Below are 12,200 nucleotides of genomic sequence, written 5' to 3'. Positions count from 1 at the left end.
GGTGTCGCTAAGAATAAGCGAAGTAAAAAAACCCGAGAAAAACGAACATTACGTGAAAAATGGCTTAAATAACACTGGTTCAATATTTAAATTTAAAAAATCGAATAAAAAAAAAAGAAGACATCTCCCACCACGATTCGAACCCAAAACGTTTAGATAACGAACCAACGCGCTAACCAACTGAGCTAACGCGACGTACATGGAATTTAGTCAGTTCTTCAACTATTTAAAGTAAATCAGGTCATGACGTCATCTGACGCATGCGTAGAACCGGACGTCGTCACGAGAGGACCGTTTTTATTGTGGAGGAGGAAGGGCATCTCTAAAACCCTTGAAGTAGTTTGTGACACATTTCCATAATATTATTATACCTCATAATATTATTTTACCATATTTGGACAGAACAAAGATATATACTTTGATCCTAGCCCGAAGGTTAAGGAAATAGTTTGAATTTTACATTCAACACAACACCATCAGATGAAATTTAAAAATTACGTTTTTTTTGCATTGCATTTTTGGCAATCCCCATTCTCACATTCTTAAAAAAAAAACATACAAATATGAAATTACCTTAGTATATTATTATATAGAACAATATTATATTAATATTGTATATTTTTTGTAATGAATTCTTTTTAGAGTTCAGATGGTTACAAAAAGGAATTTCGTCCAAGAGACATAACAAACAAATAAATTTATGATATTAATTAGTTGAAATCCAGTTATGCAAAACATTTTGTATACCATGATTGGTGAAAGTCATTCAATTTTAGAGTGTTCCTTGTTTTCATAGAACAGCATGCAGAGCAAAAGATCACAAGCATTTTACCTGGCAACATTCCCACATGGGAACAAAATACTTCAGAAGATTTTAAATGTGTACAAAATTATGATGAATTTTTTTTTTTAGTTTCTCAAGTAAACCTTGTCTTTTTTTCTGATCTTAGATTAAAATAGGATTCATGTTAATAATGATGCCATAGGTTTTGTGGTATCATCCCTATTTAAATACACAATGGATTCATCCCATAAGTATTAAAAAACTTTCACTGTAATCTACTCAGGGAGTCAAAAAACAGAGAGCTAAACTGGCAACATTGTATTATCGTAATATAACCTTCCTATACTTGTTAGTCCGTTAAAAATGGGTAAAAGTTATAGCTCATCATACTGTTTTGACGTACAACCATCGAGGACAACCTGGATTCTTCTCTTACTTAAGAAGGATTTAATTATGTTAAGTATTTGACCAGTAATACCATAGGATCTGATTTTTATGAGAAGACCATTGTGCCATACCCTGTCAAAGGCATTTGATATATCTAGGGCTACTGCCCTAGCCTCCCCTGCTTTATCCAGTGCATGGTATATACGTTCAGAGATTACAGTTAGAATATCTGCAGCAGAACGGGCTTATCTAAACCCATACTGTTGGTCGGTCAGAACTTTAGCAGCTGTGAGGTCATGGACTAGAGCTGGATTAATTATAGACTCAAATATTTTCGTGAAAAGAGGGAGGAGGTTAATGGGGGCGATAATTTAATGGGTCAATTCTTTCATCAGAATTTTTGCGGTTTTCCAGAAGTCAGGAAAGCAAGATTTATTAAGACATTTGTTGAAAAATTTTGAGAAAACTGGAGCAACCTCAGCAGAGCATTTTTTTAATAGTACAGCCAGAATGAGATCAGGTCCATATGCTTTTGAGGTGTCTAGGTTTTTTATGATATCATGTACTTGGGAAGGGGTGATTTCCAGATCATTTAGCATGGTTTCTGTCCACAGAGGAAAATCTGGGAGAAAGTGATTTGCTGAGTCTAAAGAAGAGTTGCAGGCACACTGCCGGGCAAGCAGATTAGCCTTCTTGGTTGCCATGCAAACAACTTCAAGAGTGTTGGATAGTGGGAGAAATGTTTATTGCTCATTATTTACTACATTGTTATAGATTTTTCACGAGTTCCTAATTTCTGTGCTTCAATGTGTTTTCTGGTGGTTGGTATATTTTTGGTGGTGGTTGGTATATTCTTTTTGGGCTGTGGCTATTTCCTTCTTACAATTACTTCTAGCTTCTATAGACTTTTGTCTATTTGTACTGGATTTATGTCAGATAAATTTGCGGCATGAATGCTGCCTTGGAGCAATGACAGCTGTGCAAGTAGAAGTAAACTATTCTCCTCATGCAGGCATTTTGGCAGGAGATATTCATTGTCTCTCAAGACTAAAAGGAGACTTTTTTTTTTTTTTTTAATAGCCATACACCTTATTTTGAAAATTTTAATCCGTAATTATTTGAAATTGGCTTTCTTCTTGGAAATATAAATTACTTAATCCATTATGCTATATTTTATCAATGTAATTTAGTTTTCTTTCGTGTTTCTTGGTGAACAATTTCCTATATCTTTGTTCAGCTATATTTTTTCTTATTACTTTCTAACTATGATGGACTCTCCCATCAATTTCGATACATGAGCTTCCGCCACAACAACTAAGTTGCTTGGAAATCCACACAGATGAGTTTTTTTATAGTGGTGAGGGCTTTGTGTAGAACCAACCACACTTTTTGCTATTACTGCTAATTCTTGTTGGTGCAATGCTGATTATTTACATCAAAGTTACCTTCTCCTAGATGCATGTCTTAACTAGGGGTGCATACCTCTCCCAGTGAATTAATGCACCTCCAGATATTAACATGGAAATTTCTATGATTTGGCATGGTACATACAGCACCTAGCCTTCCCAAATGGTTACCCCTCTCGTACTGACCAGGCTCAATGTTGTTTAATTTTGGTGATCTGTTGAAAACTGGTGTGTCAACATGATTGTGCTAACTATACACTGATAGTATCACAATATTTCGAAGATTTCTAACACACAAGACAAACATTTTCAAATATGAACTTGTGAAATGGTATTTAATATTGCCAGGTAAATGGTTAATCTTACACTTTTCAGTAGCAACATGCATTTAAAGCCAAGTGAATGCAGATGGATGTTGAATTAGCCTTTCAAATGGTCCAGTCTACAAAAGGATTTTTCACAAAGAAAAACAGAAAATATGTACAAGATTTGACCACTGAAGCCTCATAAAAGTGCCCGCGTCCTATGTAAGTGATTTCTTTTTTAAATATTAAAAGCTTAGACATTTTTAAATAAAGGTGGTTGTTTCGATTAATACACAAATGAAAATTCCAAATAAAGTAACTGGAAAGCTATTTGACGTATATATAAATATATATATCAGGCAAAATTATGCATACACCAAAAATTATGGAAAATTATCAAGTGGAATTTTAGTTATAAATAAAATTCATTTCTAACTAATATTTCCATCATGCATTGTTAAGACGATTATTTCCCTTTTTCTCACATGAGAGTACCATGAACTTTTGTCCTTTTGGGTTTTTTTTTTTTTTTTTTACACAGTGATCACCACTTATCAAGCCACTCAGGGATAAGGGTTATTGCAAGTACATTACGTTAGTGTGGAGATTTGATGAAGTGTTTACTTAAGGGGGCGGTTCATTAGGAATTTGTTAATGTTGGACTTAATGACATCCAAGTTGTAGTCCGGTGGGAAGCAGGCAGACGGAACAGAGTTCCACAGGCGTGCAGTTCTAAGAAAGAAGCTTTGTTCATGGAATCCGCGTTTTGATTTAGGCACAGATATAGAGTGGGGGAAATTTTTCACAGTGGATTCAGCTAGACGGGTGCTTTTCGTGAAAGATTGGCGAGGGGGGACCAGAGATTGGAGTTCAGATGAGCACCTGCCATGGAAATAACGATAAAACAAGGATAGGCTCGCAACGTCTCTTCTGTGGGAGAGAGGTTGCAGGGTAGAGAAAAGGGCATCCCCCACTAAGCCATGAAGTCTATTTTGTACTCTGTCAAGGCAGGATAGGCTGTTTTTAGCAGCTCCTGCCCAGATATGGCAACAGTACTCCATCCTTGGACGTACTTGGCTGTTGACTACAAATAGTAAAATTAGTTCTTGTCCAGAATTATCCTTATATTAAAAACAAAAATAAAGAAAAATCTGTATGATGCATATACCCATGACGAAAAGAAAATATATTTTAAAAAATTCACATAAATTGATCAAGTAGTTTTATTTTTGAATAGGAAAATCAAAATGGCGGTTCAGACAGTTACTTCTCGAATACTTATAAACTTTAATTTCATCATTTAAAAATAAAAATACTTGATCAATTTACACGATTTTTGGAATATGATATTTTCGTTTTGTCATGAGTACATATATTATACAGATTTTTCTTTTCTTTTTTGATATGGGGGAATTCTGGACAGGAACAAAATTTTATATTTTCATTAAAATTCTATTTGATAATTTTCTTTAATTTTTGGTGTGCAGAAATACTTTCGATTGATACGTAAGTAGGTATTTATTTGCTTCCCCACGAAAGCAAAATGTAACACAAGGTCATTTTTAATGTAGGAGAAAACCAGCTCTCCCCCAAAAAAAGGAGCACTCTGGAAGTAGGCAAAAATAAAATTGCCTCAGTATAGAAAGGTTCCCCCCTCCATTGGTTAAGGATAAATTAACTTGAGTGTAGCATCAGAACAGATACTACACTCTGATCCAGGCCTGTGCCCCTGTGATTGATACGTAGGTATATCAAATAGTTATGTCAATTCATTTTGAACTGTCATATTTCACTTGTGTATTAATCTAAACAAGCACCTGAATAAACTCTGAACATGACAGAATGAATAGATATACACATGAAAGAAGTAAATAGAAACCCTTAGCATCATTAATAACAAAGGCTTCGGTCAACGGGTCCAGATCAACCTATGCAAGATAATATTGATTATTTTCCCTCACTGATGAATTAGATAATCATTTGGTTAACAATGGAATCCCAAGCCTGATTATGTCTACCTTCACATTAGCCTATAATATGTCTTCTCTGAAACTCATAATGCTTCTTTGACCCAAACTCTGCTTAAATAGTGATACTAGAGAGATATATTGATGTCGGACGCATAAAAAAAAAATTGTGATTATGTTTCTGAATTTTTGAGATGAGGATTGATTATTCATATTATTCTGGATTTTTTCACACTACTGTTCTCATCTTCATCTTGAGTTTTTATTTTTCACACTTCAGTCAATGTAAAATCTGATCTTCTTCAGGTGTACCTTGTTGAATTCAGAAATCAGCACAAAATTTCAGACAGAACCCTTTATTTAATCCACATTGTGAATTACTTAGGACTCCTACCCAGTCATAGTTGACAGAACAAGAGCATGCTACCTCTGTGGATTAAATAGAGGGTTCCATTTAAAATTTTGTGCAGATTCCAGAGTCCGATAGAAAGATTCCAGAGTCTGACAGAAAGATTCCAGAGTCTGACAGAAAGATTCCAGAGGTCGACAGAAAGATTCCAGAGGTCGACAGAAAGATTCCAGAGGTCGACAGAAAGATTCCAGAGGTCGACAGAAAGATTCCAGAGGTTAACAGAAAGATTCCAGAGTTCGACAGAAAGATTCACCTGAAGAAGGTCAGAGATTACATCAACCGGAACGTTGCGAAAATAAAACTCAAGATGAGAATAATAGTCCGAAGAATCCAAATAATACGAAAAAATTGTCAATTTGTATAAAATATCAATGTTTCGAATTTTTACTATTATTTAGTATGGCTCCAAATGGTGACCGTTGATAAAGAAAGCAGAAAGTTTAAATGTGTATGAATTATTTTCGTGGGGTATCGAGTTGCTTCTTTCAAGTCTGTGTATAATAACATGAGTTGAGTGCCAATAAAATGAACTTATGATGCAAAGTAAATTTTGACAAACGATCAGACAAAATTGCTTCTCCATGTATGCAACGTGTAGAACAAAACTCAGACAAGGCGTGAAACTACAAATACAAGTGAATTTTACCTGTGCATATGCTCGTGTATATATATATATATGATGTGGATGAATGTGTGTATTACTATATCTGGCTCGTAGTTAAAGGTTTAACAGTGAAAAAACAAAAAAGAGTTTATACGTGGATGGGCATAAGTATTGTTTTGTATACGTTTTGTTTCATCAACGCACACATGTACATTGATCGCTAGTTCTTTTATTATACAAGTTCATGATTAGAACCGTGGCATATCATTTCGTCTTGCTTAGATGCAAGCAAAGCTGGATCAAGAAAGTCAATATTCCTGACCAGATTACCGAAAAAGGACCAGTTACTATGTTTCTGAATTTTTGAGATGAGGATTGATAATTTGGATTATTCTGATTATTGTTTTCATCTTGAGTGTTATTCATATATTTTGGCCAATGTAACCTCTGACCTTTGAAATGTATCTTGCTGAACTCTGAACTCTTTCTATCAGACATGGAAATCTACATGGAATTTCTAACGGAAACCTTTATTTAATTTATTGGAGGGGGTCATGCCTTATGGAACAAGAACATACTATTCACGTGGATTAAATAAAGGGTTCCGCTTGAAATTCCGTGCAGATTCTAAAAATCAATGAGATTTACTTAAAGAAGTTTGGAGGTTTCATTAGTCGAAAGGATGTGCAAATAACACTCGAGATAAGAACAGTAGTCCAAATAATCCAAGGACCAGTTTCCTCTCATACGCTTAAAAAACACAAAAAAAACTTTCTTTTTGTTTTTTTTTTAAATCATCACTTAGCACGAAATCCTATACCAATCTGTCGTCTGTCTTTACATTTTCAGCAACTGCTACAGTCGAGCAAGCAAATGCTTGGGGATCTGGACCCTGACCAACAATCGAGCATGGCCTACTCAATGTCACATTTTCCCGATCTTCAACAGCCTTACTCAAAGTCGAATTACCATTAGAGTCACGATACAACTGAAGTCTTTCAAAGTATTTGCGGCAAACAGATAGATGGCTATCACTTTCACTGACCGCCCCGTTTGACCGGTCAGCATCAAAGTCAGAGCTAGATGATAATGAGCGTAGAGATTCATCTTTGAGTACGCTTGGCAGAGATGGAACGGACATATTTACATGCTGAATGTGATCAGATTCATTTGGACCATCTTTTTCTGGCATCGATGAAGGCTGATAGAGGATTGATGTTGAGGTCAGTATGCGTGGGCCGGCTGAGTGATGGGTGACTACTGTTGCCATTGTAGATGGAGTGTTAACCTTAGCAGGATTTAGTTTATCATCATCCTGCAAATTTCGGATGGGAACTGTGTCTGAGGAGGACAACGTAGATGTGGAAGTGATGGCTGAAGAAGTGACCAGAGGAGAAATGATGGGGAGAATAGCCTGATCATCTTCCAATTGGTTACTGTCCATAACCTTTGAACTTACATCATCCACCATCAGACTCAAGAGCGGTTCCGTGTAACTATCAACAGGATTTGAATTTGGTGGCACGGCTGATGGCTCATTGCTAGAAGTGCTGCTACTATTGCTGCTATTACTGCTGCTTGACTGTTGATCAAACATATTTTTTTTGTATAGAAGAGCAGTTAACGAACCCTGAGAAGGGCCAAAGATTAATCCTTGACCCCGAATTGTATAATCTTTATCATGGATAGATAGTTTAGAAAGTGCAGACTGAGGAATTGGAGGCATTTCTCGATTGTTGCTAGGGCTGGGGTAAGGACCAGAGGCCCCAGAATCAGCACTATTATTATTATTATTGGCGATGCCGCTAGCATTGGTTGGGGAACAACGTAATACATTCGTCAAACTCAGGTTTTCACAATCCTCATCACTGATAAGACTGTTATTGTCAGCTGCTGTGGCTGCAGCACTGCCAGCACCGCTGCATAATTGTCCACAGTCCGCTGCATGGCTATGAAACTTACGGAAATGTCGATGCAACTGGTCTTGGAGACGGAACAAACGAGGACAAAACGTGCAGCGGTACTCTCTCTTGCGCGTGTGCATAACAATGTGGCGTTTCATGTCTTTCCGTTTATTAAAGGCCTTGCCACATTCGACACACTTGTGGATCTTTTCATGACCTTTCGGATAGATCATACCCCCATGGATCTTAAGGTGCAGAAGTAGATCTTCCTTGTTATTGTACTTCTTGTTGCAGATCGGACAGTTGTTGATCTTACCTTTTTCGGCTGCATGCATAGCCATGTGTGTCCGATGCATGAATCGAGAAATGTACTGTTTTCCACAGTGCTTGCACACCCACGTAGGCTTGTCCGGCTTGTGGGTGTTCAAGTGCGCAGTTAGGTGGTCACGCCTGTGAAAGGACTTCTCACAGAAAAAGCACTTATGATTGCGTGGGGCACTGTGCACAACCATATGACGATCGAGGAGGAATCGCGAGACAAACACTTTACCACAACCACGGAAGTCACACTTGTGTAATAACTTTTTCTCGATAGCACACACCCGGCTGAAGCTGCTACTGTTTCTAATATTATTATTCATACGTCGATCGCGTCGTTTCAATGATGTTGTGGTTGTCGTCGATGTGTCTGAAGAAGTTGCCGTTGCTGTCGCAGCGAGGGAAATTAAATCAGTCCTGGGACATACATCATCCATGCCACTGGTTGCCAGGGATACTGCACTCAAAGGCATCTTGGTTGAACTTAGTCTTTTTGCATCGTCCTCAAGACTAAGAAGGTCAGTACAACCAGGCTGAATGTCTGTGCAGTCAATTGTCACGTTCTTGCTATCTTTGGAACATCCTCCTTGGAAGCCATTTCCCAAGGAAATATTCTCCTTTGACAATTTGGAAACATAACCTTTGAATCCTGGGAAAAGAAATTAATTAGAAAGTAGTTAAAACATTTAAAAATAGATATAGTAATAATAAAATGATATAAGGACATATATTAAAAAAATATTTCTCTAGAACAGATAAAATTAACAGCTTTGCACCACTTTCTTGTAGATGGAGCAGGTTCACTCCATCTACAATAAAACATGCCATGCACGTTTGAAAGTCAAACAGATGCCTGACAAAGGGAAGACATCCCGAAATATAGCATCACAGACAAATCATCTGACCGCCTGACGTAAGTAAGAACATCCTATAAGTAAAATATTGTATAAAAAAATATATATACATGTACCATTATACATATACACATGAATTGGATCAATAAAAGTGAAACTGCGTAGCTGGTTCCATCATTATATCTTAATTTGCAGCAGTTTCAGTCTATCCGTCACACCTTTGCATTGTTCTGCCTTCTATAAACTTAAATTTCTTCTCATATATACATTAAACAATGCTTCAAACAAACTACCTTAATCTATCATCGTAAATAAAATATTTATTTAACCCAAAACATGGAAAATCACAAATAGAAAAAATTAAACTTGTACAGGAGTTGAACCTGTGCCTCCGAAAGAAGAACCATGTCACAGATGTCGCTATAACTGCTTGGCCAACAAGTTTAGTAAAGTAAAGACTGAATCTGCACAGATTCTTATGATGCAGCCAAACCATTGAGTAGCAATTTAAGAATCATTACCTCAATAGATATCGATCTTATTGAGGACTTCTATGTTAGTGACCATGTTGTAGTTGTTGCAACAGTGTAGACCCTGGTCGATTAAGCCACATTCTTTCTTAGTCTGTATACTACATTTTTAATCATGACAGGCAGTCTTGAGCAACTGTGATTCAACGATTAAAAGCCGACCACTTGTGGATGTGAAAATTCAGCCAAGTCCTCTTTGACGGTTGTCCTCAGCTGTTAGCCGCCACACTTGTGCCATCCAGACAAAGATGTACAAAGAATTACATTGTGATTGTAAAATATTTTTTTTTTTTATAGAAATCACTCCAGACAAAGTATAAACCCACTTTGTATAAGAAGCTAAAGAAAAAATAAAATTACTTCAATGACAAAAGCTAACCAATTTCATGTTCCTATGTCTAATAACACTGTGCAACACATTTCATGTTCCTATGTCTAATAACACTGTGCAACAATGGATTTCAGATGGATAGATTCCAACCCCAAAATTGTCCTTCTGGGCAACAAATTGCATGTTCAAACTATTGAATACCTCACCATAACAGAATGGATGACAGAAACTTAAAATTGAGGTGTTAGCAGAAAACAGTAGTTCGGACGATGCAAGATGTGGTAGAAGCAGTCATTGTGAGTGACCATTTTATTTTAAGGCACATGTAAAAAAATTTAAAAAATAAAAAAGAAATTTATTAAAAAAATGAAACCCAAAAAGTGTCTTTTACCTGAATTTCTTATAGAATTCTTTTTTGATCGTGTTCGATCAACCCCTCGGAGAAAGATTTCACGTGAAGGCAGGAGAGAAATGTCCACCTTTACATCAGATTCTGTAGAGACTGTATCCATGCCTTCATCGTAAGAATTGTCATGCAGAACCGTATGTGATTCAACGCTCGAATCTTCACTGACACCTGACCCTGGAACATAAAGCAGTAAATAATAATGATGAATGAAAAACAATGAATTGAAGTTCAAGAAGTCAAAGATGAATTGAGTGAGAAAGAAAACAATTAAAGAAATCCTTTTTTTTTTTTCATTTTTAAATGACACAAAATAATGGCAACACTTTTTAGAAATTTCTGAGAAATGTATTTTACAATTCCTCATCAAAGAATCTCTCTGACATCTTTTTGTAACAAATTTCATGTTAAATGCTGAATGAGATTGTCGGACTGACTTCCTCATCTTGGTTGTTATTGTCACAACATTTCAGCCGTTTTGCCCTCCGGCCTTCGTCAGGTGTTTTCGGGGGGAGGGGACATGCATGTTTCACTTGTTTAAAAAGGAAATCCAATACGAAAATTAAAAAATACTTTATTTGTATAATTAGAACTAGGCATTCTACATGTCTGCCAGTAATTTGTATATTTCGTATGAGTAAGATTTTGAAATTACTAAAAATATGAGTAAAAATAATAGTTGCTAGCTTTGCCTTTTTAAAGTTGAATGAAACGCATTAGGTGGGATCAAAATGATGTCTGTGCAATGTTAGCAAAAGTTTAATTTCAGATGGGTAGTTATTCTATACAAGTACCACAGATGGAGAATTCTTAGTGGGCAGCTGTTCTGTACAGGTTCTGGACTTTATAATTTTGCTGCCAAAGAGCAAAAGATGCTTCTCATGTTGACACGAAAAAATTATGTGCTGGAATGCTAAAAGATTTAATTTTTATGGAGCAATTCTAGTTTCTGATTGGTTAATAGCAGAATGTGAATTAATTTGATTCGTCAGTTCCTATCAGCAGCGTTTATAAATAGAATTTCCCAATTTTGAGGGAGCTTACCTCATTATTTAAAAAAATATTACAACAGTAGTATTAACATTTATAACCTTTCATTACACATCTGATGTTTCAAGGTCAGTCACTGAAGTTAAGCATTGTTGAGCCTGGCCAGTACTAAAAAATGGGTGACCATTTGTGTACCAGGCAATGTATGGACTCTCCACTTATCTCAGCATTGTTTCCAGTCGTCCTAGACTTATCTTTGTCACTGGAATCAAGTAGCACCAACTCAGAAGATTGGTTAGGGATTGCACAACCTTTGCTTCACAATTCAGCATATGTCATCCAAGATGTTGTTCTGATAGATGAACATCCTAGTATTTCAAGGATGCTGGTTACAAAATCATGGCTCTATGGACAAATTTATCTTTAGTTGACACATTCCAAGAGCGATGTTTCTGACAAAGAGGGAAGAATTGCTGTTTTCTGGGTTGGAATCTATTCATATAAGACTTATTCCTAATTAATTTTTAACTTTGAAGTAGTATTTTTTAACTTTGAAGTAGTATTTTTTAACTTTGAAGTAGTATTTTTTAACTTTGAAGTAGTATTTTTTTTTAAAGCTTGTTACATCAAGTGGCTTCATGCATTGTCTGCAGCGATTTTCATAAAAGAGAAATTACAGAATTGATTGCTTGTTGGATTTTGCAGCATATCAGCCATTGTTGGCTCACTCCGAAACCTTACATATAACTTTGTATTCAATTCGTTTGTAGATATAAGTTTTACAAATAAATAGTCTGTAAATGATAGTTTCTATTGAACCAATAGATAACGTTCTGACAGGTATTACTACTTTAGGTCAGAGTGGACCTGAAAGTAGTGTTAACGAAGAGTTTGTTTTGTTTTACAGCATATCAACCCTTTTAAGGTTATTTACTGCCAAATCCGGTCATTTTGGTAAAAGTTTTTATGCTTCAAATTCTTTATATCTTCAAATATTTATTT

At 36.0% G+C, this 12,200-nt stretch overlaps 1 protein-coding gene across 1 annotated transcript in view; it reads right to left on the bottom strand.

Annotated features, from left to right (window-relative positions):
• Nucleotides 1–562: 562 nt before the first annotated feature.
• The window catches only part of LOC145245789 (uncharacterized), a 49,453-nt gene continuing 37,815 nt past the window's right edge, over nucleotides 563–12,200 (bottom strand). Inside the window, exons 7-8 of the mRNA XM_080107431.1 lie at nucleotides 10,194–10,385; nucleotides 563–8,736 (exon numbers count right to left, since the gene is read on the bottom strand). Coding sequence (XP_079963557.1) covers nucleotides 6,680–8,736; nucleotides 10,194–10,385 — 2,249 coding nt within the window. The 3' untranslated portion in view covers nucleotides 563–6,679. The remainder of the gene's footprint in view (nucleotides 8,737–10,193; nucleotides 10,386–12,200) is intronic.

This window comes from Euprymna scolopes, chromosome 23 (assembly GCF_053919585.1).
Source record: "Euprymna scolopes isolate OS-2025 chromosome 23, ASM5391958v1, whole genome shotgun sequence".
NCBI classification, from domain to species: domain Eukaryota; kingdom Metazoa; phylum Mollusca; class Cephalopoda; order Sepiida; family Sepiolidae; genus Euprymna; species Euprymna scolopes.
This window is presented reverse-complemented; position numbering and strand designations above follow the sequence as displayed.